This window comes from Leuresthes tenuis, unplaced genomic scaffold (assembly GCF_036924035.1).
Source record: "Leuresthes tenuis unplaced genomic scaffold, fLeuTen1.0.hap1 SCAF_19, whole genome shotgun sequence".
Taxonomy (NCBI): Eukaryota; Metazoa; Chordata; class Actinopteri; order Atheriniformes; family Atherinopsidae; genus Leuresthes; species Leuresthes tenuis.
This window is the reverse complement of record NW_027325373.1, coordinates 11291319-11313446: the sequence shown is the minus strand read 5'-3', so window position 1 is coordinate 11313446 and position 22128 is coordinate 11291319. Positions and strand designations below refer to the sequence as shown.

At 40.0% G+C, this 22128-nt stretch overlaps 1 protein-coding gene across 3 annotated transcripts; it reads right to left on the bottom strand.

Annotated features, from left to right (window-relative positions):
* Positions 1 to 589: 589 nt before the first annotated feature.
* Positions 590 to 20144, bottom strand: rnf34b (ring finger protein 34b). Of its 3 annotated transcripts, XM_072371322.1 has the most exons (9): positions 20010 to 20144; positions 18216 to 18323; positions 12403 to 12621; positions 8879 to 9397; positions 5064 to 5126; positions 4742 to 4943; positions 4608 to 4631; positions 4351 to 4392; positions 590 to 2784 (listed from the first exon to the last, which is right to left on the bottom strand). In XM_072371322.1, exons 2-9 carry the CDS (start codon positions 18255 to 18257, stop codon positions 2600 to 2602), a joined length of 1296 nt encoding a protein of 431 aa, XP_072227423.1. In that variant the 5' UTR covers positions 18258 to 18323; positions 20010 to 20144; the 3' UTR covers positions 590 to 2599. The 3 variants fall into 3 exon arrangements, with proteins under 3 accessions (XP_072227423.1, XP_072227425.1, XP_072227424.1); XM_072371324.1 differs by lacking the exon at positions 4351 to 4392; XM_072371323.1 differs by lacking the exon at positions 18216 to 18323.
* Positions 20145 to 22128: the final 1984 nt, after the last annotated feature.

Sequence of the window (22128 nt, the reverse complement as noted above, 5' to 3'; positions counted from 1 at the left end):
TGGTGGAGTCCGTTTCCACCAGGAGAGGAGCGGTTTGTATGAAACACCTCAAAACAACATTTTCCAGTGACATTCTTAAAGGTCTAAAGGCATCAGGCCCTGACCATAAAGGGTTAAGAACTCAATATAAGACTAAAGCCACAAAAAACAGTGTTTTTTCTTTATTCACACAGGAGATGAGAGGCGTGATATTACCTTTTATGTGAGCAGCGACCAATAGATCTAAAATATTTGTTCGAAAAGACCACTGAAAAGGACGCGTGCTAACACTAGCTGTGTTGTGTCGAGTTTTGAAGAGCTTACTACTAATTATTTGTTAGGTTTTCCATGTTTGTTTGGTCTTTACAACTGAAGTTTTATTATTTTTTTAAAAGTTCTTTTGTGTAATTTCTGAATAGCAGTTCATTTTTCTACTGTTTAGTGGAATGGTTTACTTTAAAAGATCAATGTTTTTATTAAAAGACCTCGTCTCCATGAAAAAGCTTAGTACTTTACTTCAGATCTATCTATCTGTACATATTGTACATGCAAAGCCTCTAGGAAAAGTCAACCTTTGAGATATTAAACTCATTTTAAATACTGAGGTGTGTGTGTGTTCATACAGTTGTGTCGATTTCAGATTTGTTTTTCCAAGTGAATTACTGCATGCATGCTACTGTTTTTCAGCCAAAATCAAATGTACAACTACTTATAAAATGAAGAGCAAGGTTTTACTTTCTGGTTTTATAGTACTGCATTTTATTGGATCGAATAAATCATTTTCACCTGTCAATCAAAATAAAAAATGTTCAACATTCAAAATATAAAGATCCAGGCTTATGAGTGCTCATGATATCCTCTGAGTCTGATTATATCGTAGCTGCCCATGAATGACATCTCTTACTTGCTACAGTGTTGTGATGCAGGTTAGTTTAGAATCCGAAGCAGACGACAGAAACGTGCTAGAAATCGAGACTGTGACGCAGTTTAATGGTGAGACACTCACACTCATCTGACCAAAACCAGCAGGAATACATTCTGGAAAACTGTATAGTTTTATTTTTAAACCTTTGTACTTCGCACTTTGTACTCCCAAGTAAATGGAAAAATATACATTTAATAACTTATCAGTAAACAACAATAGAAGCTATCTATGAGATTCACTTGACAGCAACTCAACTGCAGTTTGTTTAAACATACCACAGGCATACGGAACACACAGATCTTTTAGTGACATCTGAGTAAACTGGATCTCATGACATGAACAACGTGTTTCATTTGCATAACAGGTTAACGCAAGTCTGCTACTTCTGCCTCTCACTGTGTGATGGATATGTAGAGGGAAGCCTCGACAATGTGACGAAAATATGCTGATATTACACTCAGAAACGAGGGAGTAGCACCTGTTACCTACCTTAGATCTGGCATTAAAGGAAAGCACAGTCAAACAACTGGTAGACTTTGAAATAAGGTGGTATTGCTTGGTGAGAGTTATTCAAAGTTACAGAAGAATGGGAGTTTATAATATATGATTAAAAACAATCTGAAGTTGAGGTCCACTTTTTAACGGGCCTTCTTTTTTGCCTCTCAGGAGAAGGATGATACATTTCACACAGTGCTCCAACATCTTTGAAACCGTCTTAAGATCACGTGATCTAATTATGGTGACAGTGAAATGTGGTTGAAAGGTTCAGAAAAAGCTGCTTAGTGGGTCTTTAGTTCGTTGTTTTCTTTTTTCTTTTGTTATAATGAACTGTCACACAATAGCAGGAATGTATATCAGCAGGGAGTATAGATTAGAAAATGGAGAAACAAGCTCGTCCTTCATTCAGTAAGTGTTAAAAGGTTTACATGTACACAGTCTATTTCCTAAAGTTCATTTGAAAAAAAAAAAGAAAGAAAACAGAAAACAAGAGTAAACTCACCAAGCTTGCTGGTTATGAGATGCATACTGTGAAATTTTAACCGAATATCCACTGAAGGCATGATGTTCGGCACCATACACGCTCCTTGTGTGTGTGTGTGTGTGTGTGTGTGTGGGTGTGATGAGATGACTCAGTGCATGTAGTGTTTGGACTGACAAACAGACATTTTTCTAAAAACGCTTTTCTTTATCTCTGATATTGCACATTCTAAAGAACACTGAGGGAGATAACACAGTGTCATGTGGCATGACTGTGTAAACCATATTGACTCTGACCCTGGAATCTCATATTTCACCACAAACAACAAGTCGAGCCTCTTCAAGTATCCACAGGACCGCCTCCTCTCGTCTCCTGTGAGTAGAATCTAAACAGTGAATGGAGAGTAGTGGCGGCAGGAGTGTCTGCTGTGTATCTAACAGACCAAAGACAGAAAGAGTGAGAGACCCGGTGCAGCTGATGACAGTCAGCCAGGGAGGAGAGGCGGGACTGGAATATGAGTTAGTGAGGTGGGGCGAGGGGGGCATACCGTGGTAGGCCAGAGACAACAGTCTGGTTTTAAAGACAGGGAAGTTGCTCAGGCCTGCTGCAGCATTGGGTCCTGTGAGACGTCATGCACGGCAGTTCATCCTCAGTGATAAATTCAGGTCTGGGGCCATGTGCACGCCTGAGGGCCGCTCTGACGCACAAACAGAGTTTTAAGACTTGAAGACATGCACGGCCCGCACTACGTACTGCCTGCAGATGGGGCACTCGCTCATCCTCTTTCCACATTTGGTACAGGTTACCATGTGACCACATTCCAGTAACACACAGTCGATGATGGCATCCATGCAAATGCGACAAAGGTTTTCATCAGCGGCCAGCTGAGCTTTGACACCATCTGTGGATGGAGATGTAAAAAAATATTGACAGTTAACAACCGCTCACTGAATTCATTTTATGACCAGAGATGATGTGCAAAAGCTGACACTACATCGACATTGTTTGGTCTTCCTTCTTCCTCTTTCTCTTCTATCAGGTTCTACCTCATACACTACTGAAGTTTTGCATTCAGTACCTATAAGGTACCGTTACTACTACTTCGAACATTTTAGGGCACCAGTTTTGCTTTTGGGAAATTCATATTCATTTGATCGAGAGCGCTGGCTCAGTGCAGGTGACTGCTCTAGAGTTGTTTATGCAAAGAAAAATGCTGCACAAGTTGCTAAACATAATAAGCAGCATTGCAGACATTCTAGATAGCAGCAATTAAACAATGGAGTGTTCAGTCAGCGGCTTCTGCAGCTCAGATGCAGCAAAGATCAGTAGAGGAGGCCATTCCTGCCCACAGCAACAACTGCACAATGACTGTTTTAGAAGTTCAATTGTGCAACACAGTGAAATCTATCATTTTCTAATCAACAATGCTCAAAACAATCTTTCAGTTATTGTAACAAAAAACAAACAATTTAATGTTTGTGTTACCTTATTACAAGGTATCTATATCTATAGTTATTTCTTCCAAGGAGTCCACAATTTGGGACCACCAAGTCTAAACAGTAGCCGGAAATTAAAATATCGACTTTTTCTTTTGGCAGCCATTGCAGTTGCTGTTATAGAGGCAATGTAATTCGTCACTTAATGTCACTTGATGTCACTTGATGTCACTTAATCCTCCCCACTACTCTCTATCCATCTGTAGACCACTTCTAATAAAGCTTTTTTCACTTGATTTTCCTGTTTTCTTCTTTACTCATTTATTTAATCACTTATTTATTTATTGTAATTTTGAGATGGAGACAAATTTAGCCACTGTAAAAGAAAACGATCAGTTGTCCAATCCCAGCTTTGGGGGAAGAGCCACGGTCATCAAAACAGTTTAAGATCAAATCGTGTCACCGCAACGGCTTATAGGAGTTAAATGTTGACTGATCAGACGACTGGCCTAAATCTGGCTCCTGCTGCTCACATATTGTGTGACAGCAAAAGAAGAAGAAGAAGAAAAAAAAAAAATCAATCCAGCTGCAGCCTGTCTGCCCTCCCTGCACAGCTGAATGCTAAGTGGGCTAATAAGATCCTCGAGCCCTTCATGTCAGTGAGGAAGCTTGACAATGTAATTACACCTGATGGAGACATGCTGCCACTGAAGTTATATGACGACCCTTCAAGACGTAAAAAGCTTTAATTGAATGCATTAATGACGGGATGAGAGGCTGTCCCTCAGCATTAAATGAGATGACGCACACTGGAAAATACATTCAAGTGACAGAATATGAACACACTGAACCAGGCAGACAATAATGACAACAATATGATGATGTACAAGATAATGGAAAGCATCACATGGGTAAAAACAAATGACTGCGGCATGCCTTTAGTGTTTTCTTTTGGCAGATGACTGCAGTGCGCAGCAACTGTAATGTTCATGGAGAAGATCAAAGAGTGGCTTTTTACATTAACATCTTACCTCCAACTCCACTGTTGCAGAGAGGTGGAGGATATGCAACCACTTTATAGATGAGAATGGGCAGTAATAAAGAAAATCGATTAGTCTAGGAAAAAATGAACTTGCCCTTTAGAGTAAAACAATGGTAAGGCAGCAGATAATACAGTATTATTAGCATTAAATGTCTCTTTGTGTAGTTAAAGCAAACCTGCTGCATCATTGAAATCAAAAGGCAATGTCAGATTTAAAAAATAGCAACGATAATCAAAAGCAATTACCTGCCGTTATGCTCACGTTTTCCACTAAAAACAAGACAGAATTTTTTTTAGTTATTATAACACACAAGATATGCAAAAACACACTGATATGCAAAAACACACTGATATGCAATAAAAAACAAAAAAGTGCTCACTGGATTTCCTGTTCTGCTCATTTTCTCTGTAGAGTCGATGCACTCGCTCCAGCAGCTCCCACTTCTCGCAGCAGCCGGAGTAATTGACAAAGTTCCTAGCGAGAATCTCTTTCAGCTGACGGACAGAGAGGTTCTCTATCGCCTCTTCATTGTCGAGATCAGACAGCGAGGCTCTGATCCTTCTCTGTGTCGCCGGGCTGACCTACAATCCACACAGGAGTAGAGCTGGGATCACAGAGTCAGCAGAAGGACTGCATTCACTAAGACCTCTAGGATTGAAATTGTTTCGCTCTGCAGATGTTTATGGAAAGAAGCAACACACCTCTAAGATGTTTTCAGTTGGCTCCAGGTTCAAAAGCGATGCTGTTGGAGTATCTTCATGCTCCTGTGAGAAGAAATCAATTTAAAAAAGTCAGCTCAACTTGTCCTAAACTTTCAAAAGGAGTCTGTACTCATAGGCTAGTTTGTAAAATCGCCAGCTGCTCTTCACCCTAATTTGCGTATTGATGACATAAAAGGCCCCAGAGGCTTGGGGATAAGTGGGCAGAGAGAACATCATGCTGCAGATCACATGCTTTTGATGTGGAACACCCGCTGTTATTATTTTTTTTTCTATGTTCGCATACTGCCAAAACTAATCTCACGCTAAATAAGAGAAAGAAAAAAAAACAGTCAAAGGACTGTTAACATAAATCACATGTTTTGAGTGTGGTTTCTCTGCAAACAGGATTCTATTTGAACATCAAGCACCATCAGTGGTCCATAAACGTCACACAAAACGCAACAAAACCCTACCCAATTTGTGCACAAACTTCTCCAAATCACAAAACACTTTTCAGGTTTGTGCTCTATCATTTTAGATCACAAACTGAAATATCCATGAAGGCATCATGCAACTTTCCTGCTACAAAGATGGAGTTTCTTACGACTGTTTTTCTCAGGTTGAGTCCTGCAGTCTGTCCTTAAGCCAATTTGATTTATCCCTTCTGTGACACTGTAGTAACATGGAGGTATAATAAGGTGGATTTGTGAGTAGAGCGACCCATTCTTGCTGATTTTCAGATGAACACACAATAGTTCCTATTTACATGATTTTAGACTGATGAAAACTTACTTATGAATGCCGTTAGACTATGGAACACAAAGTTATATTCAGAATACATGTTTCATTATGGACTCACATTAAGAGCCATGAAATGAATCTGCAGTCACGATTGTGAACATTAAGCATGGCTGATGGTTGTCGAGGATGAATGGCACAGTAGTTGATTTGAACGTGGGGGTGGGCCACGAAAAAGCTGCAGCCCCGTGGCTCATAATACTTCAAGATGGCCTCGATGAGCATGAATGTCAAGGATGTGTGACGTGTGAAAATGATGATTTTGAAGTGCCGATGGAAAACCTCTCATCTGTGGAAAAACATACTAACTTCCTGTTCGGAGTCACTGAATTTTCAACCTGATTTTTCCACAATGCTCAACGATATCACAAGGGGAACTTAGCCTGGTTCAACTTTTTTTCTGGCTCCTTCTGACTATCAGTGCCATGAGAAAAGAAATGCCTTCATTAATCTGTGATTAAATTTCATTAAGTTGCAGCTGCTCCGATATATGATGAGCAGACAGACATGTTTAAATACCAACAGCAGTTATTCACATTGAAGGTGAAGGTCATGTATCAGCTGGATTAATAAGAATAAAAACATAATAGTTTGGGCTGTGATTCGCATGTGTGCACAGCTCTGTTTTATCTCAGCCATTTATGCACTTTGAAGAGACAACATTGTCTCCTTCGTCTTTTATCTACTTCACAAAACAGTGCTTGTGATATCCGATATGACAGAATTTAGCGCCTTGCCTCTGTGCCATAAAACAAACTCGTTGCATCTCTCTGTGTCTGAGCACATTCCAGCACACCACTATCTTCCTCCAATAAAGATGTGTTAATAATGCATCCGTCAGCGTCACGGTACTAGATGCCTGCTCCCGCATAGACATCATGCTCAGACGAGACTCCTCAGAGACACAAACATACGCAGCAGGCGCGACTCGCTTCAAGACCTGAACCTCTCTGGAACACAACAATTCTTTGACTTTATGTAGTTAGTTTTTGCTCTCTGCAAACATATGAATCTACTAGAAAGCACTTGCTAAGACTGCAAAAGAGAAAATGAGCAGGAATGCCCCATTGGTACGAAATCACACTGTGCCTCTGACAATCAGTTACACATGCTAGATGTCTTTCTATGCTTTTCAGCAGCTCGTTAGGAAATATTGAAAATACTACTGAGAAAAAGGTTTTAATTGCTCGATTTAGTACTAAACATCACTAATTAGTTATTCACATGAAAAGTGGATGAAGGGTTTAGGAGTTTATGGCGTATTTAGTGTGGCAATTATATTCAAATGCTTTTTCTGTGAACCCACAATATCTAATCAAAGGGGTTCTCGATTCAAATTAAACAGATGGCAAAAAGATAAAAATCTAAAAGAGAAAAGAGGGAACATTTCGAGAGGCTAAACTAACAGTTTAGCACAGACTGTTAGGTTCATGGTAAAAGGCAGTGGTGTATGTTTGCAGGCTCCTTTACATGATAAAGAAAATAACCCTTCACTCTCCAGAAGAAGGACATCTCATCCATCATAAATACAGATGGTACACCACCATAAGCCTTAATATCACAAAGGTAAGACTATGGTTTCCAACAAAAAAGAAATAAATATTCAAAAGTGAGACCAGTTATGGAGCATTATTCTTTTAACAGATGAAATAGTGTGTAAGGATAGCTCACAAGGTCTTCTCAGCAGAAACACATGGAGCAACTAATGTAAATGTAAAGAAATTAAATGTTCTGCAATAGCCAATTCAATCATCTGCATTTCACTCTGTGGAGACAAAACTAAGACCTACAAACAAAAAGCATCAGAGGAAACAACAGAGAAAACCCATGAGGTTATCCATTGGCTCCAGACCCCATATTGACATTTTATTCATCGTTGTATCAATTTCTTTTAATACATTTAGGGCTTTGAAAAATAGGGTTTTTCTTCGTCAAATTTGGACTTGAACACCCATGAATTAAAGATGAGCGTCTACACTTTCTGTCTATTTTCATTTTAAAACTGTAACTGTAACTTTTTCTGGTAAACAACTTGAATAGAACAAAAATACACATATTCTAATGTTCAAATATTTCCAGATTTAAATCTGAACAAGTGATGATCACAAGTTGCATTTTCTCATCCTGTTATTCTGTCAGTTATTATTCGCATTAGAATTAGACGCTCATTCTGTTGTTTCTGATTCAGCTGGCATGACTAAAGGTTTGAAAAAAGAACTGTGTGGCATGAAATACTCTGCTGCTAAAGAAAAAGGGCAGATACATGAAAGATATTCAAGAAAACATTTGATTTCTTCAAAGGAATTGGTTTAGATTCAAACCTAAATAGATTGCAGCCCTAATTTTGTCAGGTTTTAAGTAATATCAAGTAATTTTTGTTCCCTACAAATGACCCAGATTACATAGAATTTTGCTTGTTCGTTGATCTGTTCAAAAGCCACACATTTACCATTGGCTGTACTAAAAACTCCCATGAATCTCCAAACAAACAGCTTGTTTATTCACACAGTGACATCGAGAGGAGTGATGTGCTGTAGCGTTTCTGTTCTCTGGTTACAGCTGTGAGGCTGTGGGGAGTTTTCAACTTGTGTGCTTGTTACATAACGGAATCAGCCTATGTAACAGAACTAAAAATGGCAAAGGGCTTAAGCTGCCTCGCTGGCAGGTCTGAGGGCTCTGCGTTCACACACGAAGCTAACACAGCTGTTTCCAGCTGTCGCATGGACATTTTGCTGAAAATCCACAGATATGTAGAGGAGTTCCAGGCTTCGTGCAAGGCCACAAGGGCTTAGCGACACAGAAGACACCACACAGAGAGAGCTGAACACGAGGGCGTTGATTTTCCTGACTTCAAACGCCACTATGAAACTTGTAAATAAATCAATTTCACCTTTGAAATTAATTATTTTGGATAGAATGAGCGCAGATGTGAAGGAAGTGCAGCGCGTGTTAGTTTGTGTGTGGGGCTGGGTGGAGCACACAGCTGTGAGTATCGCTGCGTGTCGGCACGCACAGACCTGGCTGGAGGTCCCTGAGCTGTCACTTGGGCTGAGCACGTCTCCCTGAGAGGCGGACAGGACCGACTGTTCAGAGGTGGAGCGCGTCGCAGAGGGCGGCGAGGCGGCACGTGAGTGGGGGAGAGAGTGCAGACCGTCTGAGTCATTTCCCCCTTCATCTTCTTCCTCCTCCTCCTCACGTGTGTCCTCCTCCTCCTCCTCCTCCTCTTCTTCTTCCTCCTCCTCCTCCTCCTCCTCTTCTTCTTCGTCCTCATCCTCCTCAATCACTGGCCTCTGGGCCTCCCGCGTGCCCTGATGGCACAGCACCAGGTCCACCAAGTCCTCCTTCTCCCTGCACGTGTCGGTGGGGATGTTGCGCAGCAGCAGGTACTGGCGCAGGTCCTTCACACGGAGCTGCATGAGGCGAGGCCGCTGGAAGGCTGTGCCGCGCAGCAGGTGGCAGGTCGTGCAGCAGCGCAGATTCTCTTGCAGCACCGAGCACAGAGCGCAGAAACTCTTCTTACAGTCACAGCAGATGTGCTGCAGGGGGAGAAGAGGGTGACAGACAACAATGTGATCAACTATTCTCATTCTTCTCACTGAACCAAACAAACTATTTTACTGAAGTTATTGTTTTCCCCCAAACAAATTCCATTCCATTTTTCTAACCCAGCCCTGATGTCAGACTTGTCAGTCATGTTAGTTATGATGAATAAATGAACCATCTGCTGGAGGGGGCTTATTTGGGAGAAGCACTGGAAATTGGAGCAACTGAGCTATTCTACCTGTCATGTGATGTTGTTTTGATCAGACTACTGCTTAGAAAACCAGCATTAAATCAAACCCCATATAGACTCATGTAAAGGAAAGTTTACTGTATTTCAGTTCTGAGATTTTATGTACAAGAACATACAGTCATAAAAAAATCATGTGGTCTTTACCAGGTCTTAAAATTATATATATATAACCTCAGATGGACAAGAACAGGAGCCAGAATGCAGACATGGTGTGTTGAAAATTTAAGTACATCCTATGATTCAGAAGCTGGTGGAACCACCTTTGGCTGCAATAACTTGAAGTAATCATTTTCCCTATGACGTTATCAGTCTCCCACATCGTTGTGGGGGAATTTGGTCTTCTCTTCTTTACAGTGTTGCTTCAGATCATTGAGGTTAACTCCCAATAATTTCCGTACAGCTTTATTAAGCTCCCAACACAGCATTTTAATCAGATTGAGGTCTGGACTCTGACTGGATCATTGCGACGCTTGGTTATATATATTTACTGCTGTGTTTGGCTTTCTCGTGTTGTTCAATAGTTTTCTAATCGTACTGTCATGAACTTTAACATGCTAACTGAGGCCTGTAGAGTCTGAAATGTAGCTCTTGGGTTTTTTTGCAGTTTCTCTAAGCATTGCACGGTCTGACTTTGGGGTGAACGTGCTGGGACTTCCATTTCTGGGAAGATTTCCAACTGTTTTGAATGTTTTTCACTTGTGAATAACCTTTCTCTCCGTATAATTGTTTGAAAATGGCCTTATAACTGTTCCCAGACTAACTGGCAGCTTTGCTGATGTCTTTGATTCCTAGCATTGTGTTAACAGAGGCCTGAGTGCTTCAGTCCAGCAAAATGACAAAACTTTGGCTTTTATTGAGGTGCTCACGCTTGCTTACTGACTATTACTTACCCTCTTAATTGAACTTGTTTTTTCTTAAATAATCAATGATAACATGTAATGTAACATGTGTCGCTGTTCATCTGAGGTGGTATTTACATGTTTCTAAGACTTGGAAAGTACCAGAGAATTCTTTTTATGTCCTGATTCTCAGCATTGAATTAGGGTGTAGTGTATTTTTTACCATGACTGCAATGTAAAAAATATAAAACCGTAAATTGCTGTATGCTCATCTATGAGTCACCTGGTGAGTGAGTTTTACACAAAGAGAATCCCTGTAAACAAGCCACAAAAACTTCTGCTTTAAACCATATTCAGTCGCTTCCAGGAGAAAGTAAAGAAAAGGGAAATAAATCATCTGTAGCTCCTGGTGATATTTGGCATTTAACAGGCTTAACACTGATACAGAGCAACTCAGTAGATTGACACTTCAAATGGGCAGGAAAGCAGGTCGGCCGTGGCGGTAAACATTTCCTTATCACTTGAGCACAACTGTGCTCCGGATCAACCAGGAGCACATTTCCAGCGTAACAGATGCTTTTCTTCATAATCAGTTGTTGTTAATCCCCGACGGCTCTTTTTACATGCTATGAAAACATCCCGCTGACACTCAAATGGGAGTCGACCCACTGTCAGAAACTGGCGTGTGGATGATGAAAGACCTATTTGAAGCAGTGAGAGCTCCATGAAGCTGAGAATGGCAGAGTTTTCATCAGTTCGTCAGAGCTGCCATTAAACTCTGAGCTGAGCAGAGACCCTGGAAGTGTTACTATTGAACAGCAGGTACAATGAGGAAACGTACCCTGTAGTAATAAAGTTAGGATGAATTATTTTAAGAGGACATGTGACTCTATATTAGTGCATTTAATGGGACCCTGAAGTCTGTAATTTTTTAGATGGGTTTTTCTTTAGCCAATCAAGAAAAACCTTTGAAAAAAGGAAACCCATGAACTAAACAGAGATTGCTTTGTGCCCGTCTTCCGAGATTTTTTTGGGTGAGTTTTGCAACTTTATGTAAAAAATTAAAATGTTCCTCTCCCCATCTTTACTTTTGAGTCTTTATACTCAATCATGATTAGAATTACACAGTTAACAACTTTTCCAGGCCTTTGTTGGCCTATGCAGACTTTAAAATAATGTGTTGCTTATCCAAAATTAAACTCAGCACAAAATAATCTATTCTTTTCACTATTTGTCATTTAAAAAAAAAAAAGAATTTGACGGATTTGAAAAATATAGGCAGTTAAAAACTAAACAATTGGCATTGTTTTGCTTAAATAAGGAAGAACTTCCTGAAAAAGATGCTCATTCAGCATATGTTAATCATTATTACTGCATTCACACACATTCATGACATCACAGCTTCCTTTGACAATATCTCATGAAATTCACACCAGTTTTAAAATAAAACAACAAAAATTAAAAATTGTAATATTTGGTCATTTGTCCAAGAATTATTTTCAGTGAAATATGGAGTAAAATGATTGCAAATCAAAGAATTGTGTTTTTATGAACATCTCAAACAGATGACTGATATGTCAGATACAGGAAGCTACATTTTCAAGTAGATTAAATACCTTGATTGACATGATGCCAGTGTTTCCTTCTATGCATCATGAAGTAAATAAACTAAAATAAACTAACCAAATGTTAACTATAAAGGACTCCTGACAGACTTCTCGTTTCAGTCTTTGCAAGTTTTATAGCAGCAACATTAAGTGAGGCCAGTCAGCCTAAAATCAAAGATCTGTTTTAGTACACAGTGTATGTAATCTGTGTCTCTTGGTCTCTATCAACTTTCAATATTTCATGCCTTGCTTTTAACCCTTGAGGAACCCCCCCACCACAGTCTCATCATGTATGTGTTCACCTTGCGTCTGAAGACAGAGAAGGCCAGTCCGCAGGCCTTGCACAGCTGTCCAGCACTCCCTGAGCTAGTGGGGGGGTAGGTGGAGTACCCTGCGCTGGGCGCGAAGCGGAAGGGCCCCGCCCCTGCTCCGAACCCCGGCTGCTGCGCCCGCACTGTTCCCGTGCCCATCACCTCGTTCAGCAGCCCGCAGCATGACGCCCACATGGACGATGCCCCCGCCTGTGGAGAGAAAGGACAGAAACACACATTAGCACACACATGTAAGACTCGTACACTTACATGGCTACGTTTTGAATGTTAAGTGAGTGTGGTCTAATTTCAGACTGAAATGTTTCATTACGGGTTATTTTTCTCTCATAATCCGCTCTGTTTCATGTACTTGTTTCACATATGTACCATGTACCGCACACATATGTTCTGCTTTGGCTTATTTCAGGTTTTTATTGAAGAAAAAGTCATATTTACACAAGCTGAAATGAAACCCCTTCACATCTTTGTGACCGCACTGCTTAATTTTGTCAAAATTCCCCCTCATGTATCTGGTTACTTTGGTATCAAAGATTTACAGCACAGCATGACATGAGTAGCATTAAAACTTATCTTGTTCGATAGATAAAAAAAAAAAAGAATTTGAATGATGGACCAGCATAAAACTTTTGCATTTTAGAGTGGCTTGAACAAGCCCTGTTTATCGACTTTTATCCTTTTATAATCAAACTGTGAAGAGATGACCATATGGGGTTTAAATGTGGAAATAAAATATCAAATAGGAAAACTCAAAATAAAATGTAATATTAGAATAATAAAAATGGCAGTGGTGGGAAATACTCCTTTAAGTTGATTTACTTATCAAAGCATCCTATTATTCATCTCCACTTTGCAGACATTCAGTTGAATTAATTCTTCCCTCTTCCACCAAAACGTTCCCTGTGCCACTGACTGCAACACAAAGCATGATCAACCTACATTCATGCAGTCAAACAAAACTTCAGTCATTGCAGCTAAAAGTTCCAACTTTCACTTTTAAAGCTACTTCAGGCTTGCTTAAATGTTCATTTGGAAACTTCTAAAGCTGAATTTTCATGTGAGATTGCAGAAAAGCTTTTCATCTCATCTTCCACGAGGGTCTTATCTATGAAGGTGTTGCTACACAGAAGAGCAGCAGACCACCACTCCAGAGTCTGATAAACTTGAGATTGCAGAACAGAGGGGGCTTTCATTTACCCTTCTAGTAATCTTATGAGCAATTCTAGTTAAAGGTTCTCTTAACCTTTCTGAGCTAATCTTGACTGCCATGTTCCTGGTAATACCATTATGAACCAAGCGAACACTTGAAAATTCTTTATTATTACTTTAATTTTCTGGGAGTGCTTGGGGGGTTTGATGAGCCAGAGTATTTATAAATCTTTGCAGTTATCGCCACCTGGCTTTTCCAAACACTGGCTATGAGCAAACCAGGTCCCTAACAAGCTAATCTAAAGCATGAGACCTTCGTTAAAAAAAAAAAGAAGTTATCTTAGAGCTCAGACCTCTTTTCCATTTTTGCATGATCCTTTGTAGCACTCTAAAACTGAAAAAAACACATACCACACATTCCACTTTTATTAAATACTAATAATTAAATGTTCTTAGAAACAAACACAAGCGAAGACCAAAGCTTTGCATGCTACTGTGCAAGAAAGATTGCACACGTTGACTAAAATATCTGATGCATTCATGTGTGAATCACCTCCATTTTATACAGGTACTGAATTTTTTTTTACTAAAAGTTGGGTAGCTTGTAAAGCTGATGTATCAATCTGTAATCAGAATCAAAATGTTAATTATATTTATCTGTAATATCAATTTGAATCTGCATACTGGTTATTAAATTGATCAAATCAATTCATTTTAGCACTAATAACAGTAATAAATCTTATGCAAGGTTGTGCATAATTAGGCATTAGTTTCATTATAGGACATGGAAGAGATCCTGTATTTGTGGAAGTTGAACCATACAGGGGATTAAAAGTTGACACGTTTCAGCCTGCTGCTTTGCTCTGACGCTCCAGAGACAGGGAGCAAAGATGGTACGATGGGAGCCACGGCTCCTTGGAGCATACTGATGAGACGAAGAGGGAGGGGGAAGGCGGGGAGGGGAGAATACATCTTCTGTTGTTCCCCAGCCTGCAGAATCAATAGCTGACATGAGCATAATGTAAGCTCTCTGTGGTTCCCGGCTCTATGCAAGAAAACAATGGAATTCAAATGATCCTGCCACATTTCTTCTTAAGGCAGCACTCTGCTCCAACTTGTCACAAACACCCTGATCTGACCTCACCCATCTGCTTAGGGATTCGTTACGTAAGCTTAGAAACGAGGCACTATTTGTGGAGTCAGGTCTGCCTTCAGTGCAGGGACACAGTCAGGATAGTCAGAAATTTCAAATCACTGAATACTGTCATCAGTTTGATTGTTTCAAGTAAAGTCTGCTGATGTCTTTACTTGCCTGCCTGTTTGTCCATCCACATATCATTAAAGTGATGAACAAAGTATTTGATGTATTTGAGTTCATATTTCGTAGGGCTACAAACAATTATACAGTTCACTAATCCTTTTACAATCTTTCAGCTGACTGACTACAGTCTATAAACAGAGAATAACAGTCTTTAACAGCTGTAAAACTGAAAATAGATCTTTTTAAAAACTGACAAAAGCAGTAATCTGAGAAAAAATGGACGATGTTTGCAGCTAAAAATGATGATCAGATCTGTCAATCTGCTGACTCAGCCCAAATCTGAACATTAACACATCTTGTACCGAGTGGAACTTCTCAACAGCAGCTGACTTTATCAGAATAAACCCCTCCAGCTCTCTGTGTGCAATAAAACCACGATGCATAACAACTTGCATTACTTGCCTGTGGCATAAACTTGACCTGATGTTTTGCTGCTTAACAGTCTCCCTGGTTAGACACAGCCTGCCTCATCAGGGAGCGAAACCACTTAAAAGGAGTATTTATTGCATTCCCTAAGATGTGGAGCCACTGCAGTCTGGTCATGGACAAAAAAAAAAAAAAAAAAAAATTGGTCTTGGCTTTCAGCCAACAGCTCGACTTCCCTCAGTCATTTCCATTAGCACACAGAAAGCTGTGCAGGCAGAGAGTCCCAAACAAACTAGACAAGTGCAGTTTACTTCAGCTATACACCTCTGGGAATAAAATATGAATTTTTGTCATTACCATCACCTTTGAACACTTTGAATGTCAGATCTTTGGCAAATAATTCAGACATTTCTCAGACTGCTGTCAGAATACGACTGGCAAACAATTTAGTCCCCGTACACAAACACACAAACTCCACTGAGGGGGGAAAGCAGCGAATACAGACAGAAATAGAAAAACCCTCAGGGGAAAGGCTCATGTGGATGAACAGTTATCCAACCTCATCAAATGAGCTTTTGGAGATCAAAACTCAAAACTAAACTGGCATCAAGGAACCTAAACCAGTAGAAATCGGGTCATGGACAGACTGACGGAGAGCAGACCCCTTTAATTAAATTGAACTGAGTCAGAGGACACAAGAGAAGACTTTTTATCTTTCCTTTGAACTGCATCAGCTGACTCTTTAGAGTTTTGCACAAAAGCCGTTTTGTTTATCAAGGTCACCTTCCATCGACCAAAAGACAAAACTAAAAACATCTGCAAACATTAATGTGATTAATGCATTATGTGGTGTTAACTTCAAGCAGAGGAAGTCCTCTGCTTGTTGCGTGTTTCCGTTTTGGGATCTTTGTTCCATTTCACACTTCCTTCTGTCTCCCCATGTTTTCTGTGTCTCTCCATACAGGCTCTCAAAAAAGAGGAAAGAAAGTGTTTCATTAAACTACTGGAAACATCATAGGCTGTAAACCTACACCAGTCTCCCTGAATGACTTGCATCACAGATATTGAATAGAACATCTAAATATGTCCTATACAGATCTTTAAATGTACTGCTGCATATCTGTTAAAAAGGTGGAGAAAGCTTTCAACAAATCCTACATCTACATACTAAAAAATGTATCAAGTAGGTGAAGAAGGTGCAACCTGAATGAACTGACAGCAGACAAGGAGCATTGTGGGCAATGTGGCTGCCAGGTTGTGGCAAAGAAGATGTATACATTAATGAAAAAGGCGTTCATAAACCTGCTGAGTCTGCCATTGTCACAGGAGCACATTACCAAATCAATGAAGTTGTAAGGGGAACGGAGGAAGTATAAATTCAGTCAGACTCTGAGAGCTGACACATTTCTATTATCTCATGTTTCTGCCTTACACTCAGACCAAGTCTATGTGTCTGTATTGCCATCAGTACACAGATATGCCCTCATAAGTTCCAAACAGATGACCTCCATCATTCACTGTCAGTTATGCGCTTTTCATTTCCCCTTTTTTCATTTTCTCTTCTTGCATCAGCTGGAGGTGCCGCTCACAGTCTGGAAAGTATTTAGCGGGCGAGCAAATAAACTTGTGTATTCAACACCCTTCCTATATCTTGGCTGAAGATGATGGAGGTCAATGTAACTTTTCATTTAAATTATACACATGACCCAGAAAAGACTGAGTGGTTGAGCCTGCTCGTGTCAAATCTGGCAAAGCCTGGACAGATATGCAAATAAAACTTGAGCCGCCACGAGCAAAGTTTGCATTGGTGTCCATAAAATCTCAGATTTCCACAATCTAGTCCAAAGGCAGAGGAGAACTTAGGTGGGATTTAGCCTTTTGGGCAGTGATGTGATTTTTCTGCGACTGGACTATTTTACAATCATCACCAGAAATCTTCTGTGCCCCCTGGATGCTCTTAATAGCTCCAGACTTGGCCCTCTACTTTATAATTCAGCCCTGAAGTGAGTTTAGTCTCATTTGGATGTAATGGTGATGCACTGTGCAACACTGCAGCAGAATTCTGAGTATTTGTTTCCATGACACTCACTATGTGCAAATTCGCAACGTTAAAAATGATACGGTAAAGGTGACTTGGAGTTAAGAGAACAAAAAATTGAACATGCACATAGAGAAATTGAGGATCTATCCACATCTATCTCTGATTAAAACATATTCTTTCATAACACATCCCGTGCAGCAGTCTTAACTGTTCTGAGATGTCTGCTGACAGAACAAACAGCGTCCTCTCCACAGGGGCAGAAAAGCTGCTTTTCAATTTAAGCCAGATTAGTCAATAAAACATCACATGCGTTTTGCTTCCCTGGGACGCTGTGAGTAATGTGTGCCTTGGGAAAATTAACTTCACGGAATTAAGCCCCGCAATCTCTTATCTTTAACATTATTTTCATTAACAGCAGCGAAAAGTATTGAAAAGTCATTAAAAAAAGAGTCATTCACCTTGAAGGAAAGATTGTACAGATGTATCAGTTCAGTACATTTTTGCCGTACATTGTGTATGGTTGAAGTTGTGTCTGTTCAGCTCAACGTCGAGTCCTCTGTAACGGCAGCCTGAATGCACAAAGACCATTGTAACTCTAAAGCTCCATTCATGGCCTTCACGTTGATTCTCCAACAGCATTCGAGCTGGCGTAGCTCAAATATTTCAGCCTGTATTCGTGCAGCGAGTTGCCCATATTTTTGAGAAGAAGTGAAAAGAGAGCCAGCTAAAGGGTTCAAATTAAATTAAAAAAATTTGAACAACTAGCTTAAGTCCTGTACTGCTGCATTAAAAACCTGAACACGGGAGCAGTATTTCAAACACCATGCATACACTAATTCAAGGAGATTACTGAGAGCAACTGAACAAAACAAGTCAAATTAATGACACAGATTAACATCACATACATACTTTATCTTCTGCAAAGCAGGGATCTTTTGAGACTTTGTCCATACTTAACTCTCTGTATTTAGAGTATTTAGATCGTTGCTGCTGGGGATCCTATGGTGGCCCAGGAAGCTAAAACAACAAAAAACAGAACACAGCTTTAGCTGCATGATTCACTTGTTATTCCTTGTATATCCAGTTGACACTGCAGCATTTCAGTGATCTCCGTTTGTCTTCACTTTTTTTACTTGCATATATTTTCTTACACTTTCTTGTACACTTGTAAGTTATTGTCTGCCACAGATCTTATTTAAATAAATTTTTTTGGCTAATAAACAACTTTTAAATGCATTTCAATGCACATTTTCCTAAGAGGGATAACTGTCTGATGATTTTCAAAACATTTCTTTGAAAGAAATTGCCAATATATAAAAATAGATTTGAGGGAAATTACATTATTCCATCATTTAATGTTTTTCAAAAACAGCTATTTACCTGCTATTAGTTGGCTGACTATAATTCTACATGTTGTGATTTTCATAGGTCAGCATTAATAGTTTCTGAGCTTTATCCATTTTTATTTATCCATTTATGATCATCAATTATATTATTTTCATCTCTCTGTGATATCTTGTAAAGACAGTCAATGTAAGCAATTTTAAGAGTATATAACTGCATATTGAATAACGATATAAAGTTGACAAACTGCTGGTTTTAAGTAACTTTACAGTATATACCACTATGTTACTGTTTGTTTAGAAATGGCAGCTATTTTTCTAATTTGAATGACATGATACTTAAAATGGAAAACCAAAACCAGCTTTGGGGACAATGTTATGACATGTATAGCTAATAACTTGAACATCACCACGAATACAATTTCCAGTCACTGATATATATTCACAATCGTCATTGTTTTCACTGCATTGCATCAGATAAATGTGGTGGAAGGGAAAGCTCCCCCCAAAATACAGACTTGATCAGCACATGAATTTCAGCATGTCCTTACAAGTGGCACTATTACCGCAAGAACAGGTGATCCACCGTTTTTCACACCTTGTGTTCACAGCAGCAGCAGCTGATAATGAAGAAGACTCCCTGTAATGCCAGACCTGCCTCTAAATCACCTTTCACAGCTTCTGTCACCAGAAACCTGCCACCACCAGAGTACCAATGACATCATCGCCATCCTCTTCATGATTATGTGTCCTGAGCTCGAGCTGTCAGACACCATCATCACCTCTGCAGCCTGTCGCTGCTACAGCACAAGCACAGACGAATACACACTCCACAGAGAGGACGGAGTCTCCTGCTCGGGACGACACAGCTCGGACCAGAGAGGTGATCCTCCGACCGCATCCCCAGACGTCTCCCAAACATCCCCGCTTTTACACTGACCGCAGTCTCTATCTCATTAGAGCGGATTACAGCCTGACGATGAATGGACGTCGCTGCTAAGGTTTTAGTCCACTGAACAATCAGAGTCAAAGCAGGCTCGTTTCAAAGCTACACGCTGTACCCACTATTTGTCAGGACGGATGGGGATGCAGGTGAAGCGTTTCCGGGCTTGCACGCTCGACAGGAAAATTACACACTGACAGCGCCGAAGCGACAGATCTGATGACAAGTTCAAACCAAATAGTAAACCATACATTTAGCCTGTTGATATAAATGCATCAAGGAGCAGAAAAACTCATTAATTTACATTAAGATGAGGGTATTCCCTGGCTCCCTGTGCAGCCTCGTGCACAAATCAATATAAAAATCGACTCCGTAAATACATCCACATCCAAATTCTATTCAAACGTAACCACATACCTTCATTGCACCTCCCGTTAGAGGAATCTGCCGAGTAATGTCAGTGCGACGACCATTGCAAGTGCCCAGGAAATCAAACCATTACGTCTTCCCTCTTTCTAGCTGCCAGTATATGTGAGTGTGTGTGTGAGTGTGTGTGTGTGTGTGTGTGTGTGTGTGTGTGTGTGTGTGTGTGTGTGTGTGTTTGTGCGTGTGTACGTGGAGTAATCATAACGTAAGGGCTAGGAAAGTCGCAGCCAATCACATAGAGCTCTCGGCCGCTGGTATCTTTAGCAGCCAATCCGCCACAGCGCATCACCGTGGTGGGCGTTTTGAGCCGTGCGTAAAGACGCACCGTGCTCACCGAGCTGGTTTATTACAGTGAATTAGTTATTCCTTTTAAACACTCACAACTCAAACATAATCTCGCACAGATTTTGAATATTTTTTATAAACAAATGATTAAGCAAATCATTGTATTCTGCACAAATGAAGGTTTATTTTTTAATCTGCTTGACAAATCATGTCCGATTTTTTTCAAGAGAGTGAAAATAAGCCTGCATTGCGAATTATTTTGTAAGAAAAATAAATACGAGCTTATTTAGCGACATATTTAGTCTGTCTGTGTGTGTTTGTGCTTGTCTGTACCTCCTCACACAAGGCTGCTGTCTGCAGAAAGGAGATTAGAGGGTTTTCCTACGTAACATCGTCAGTAACCGCGGAGAGCCCGCAGGGGGCAGCAAACAGCCCTGCTACATCGTTATCATCATGCAGACACAGCAAAGCCGCAGGGTGTAGAAATGTTCTTCATGTTCTCACTGTGTGGTGCGCCGAAATCACACAGAGATGATAAGTTTATATAGCTGTTGATTCACACAGTGGATTTCAGGTAACTGCCACGAGATAGTCTAATGCATATTATGATGGTGTATACAGGCTACACTCCCTGCCATCCTCAGTGCATCAAACAGTGACCTTATGTTGATTTTATTACACACAACCACATTAGGAGATTTGTGGAGGCCTTCAGGCCAACAGTGACACACTTTGCAGCTTAAGATTTGGCCTGAATATTCTTCCACTGTGTTAAAATTTCAGAGGGTGTCTTGCCGCAACCAGAGTGTAACTCTTTCTCATAAATGCAACTAAAAGGTGATGGAGATGGACTTTACCTTTAACAGATCTCAGCCAAATTACAACATCCAAGGACCATCAAAAGATATTTGATAATGCATATGAAATTATGTGATCTTACATACATACATATATATACATCACTGCTAAAGAGTCATTTTTGATCTGGAGACCACAGATGGACCATCGGCTTTCTTGAGACAGGAGTAAAGGGGAAAATGAGGGCAGTCATAAGCACATTTAGAAACAACAAAAGTTGAAAAAGTCAGAAATATAATAAACAATTAAAATCCTGTTGTTGATAATTAAAACATTACATTAAAGTTGTGACACGATAGAGTGAAAAACAAAACCAGCAACCAATAAAATCTGTCAATAGAATTATTGGAACATATGAAAGCTGATTAAAAAAAAAAGAAGTAAAATAGATACCGCCATTGATCGATCAATATACAATACCTACCTGCTACATGTGAAACTTGACTTGATGCAGCCCGCATCACACAGAACGAAAATCAGTGCAGAGGAGGACTGCTCTGCAGTCTGCGATCACAAACTGAAAAGGCTTGGCCGCCTTAATTTCAAGGTGCGAGTAAAGGACACATCTTTAATGGAGGGACAAATGCTTTACTGAATCAGTTGATGAAGTGGGCAGGACCAAGGATGAATATTTATTTTCCTTTCAGGGAGGGAATTTACTGGTCAGCCTTCAATGTTTTTTGTCAAGACAACTAAATAGCCCCATAAGCGAGGCATCTTCAGACACAACCAGGAGGTCAAATCTGACAATTTGAAATACAATAGTAAAGCATACTGTTCTCATGATGACTGGCAGTAGTTTACAAGTAAAAAATACTAACAAATATGCATTATGTTGCCTGTATCTGTTCAATGACAATAAAGTTGAATCTAATCAAAATAAGGAAAAATCACAATAACGCTCTGCCTTATTAATACATACAAAGGAAAACGTATGTTTTTAATAAGTTTCCTGTCCCTCTCCAGC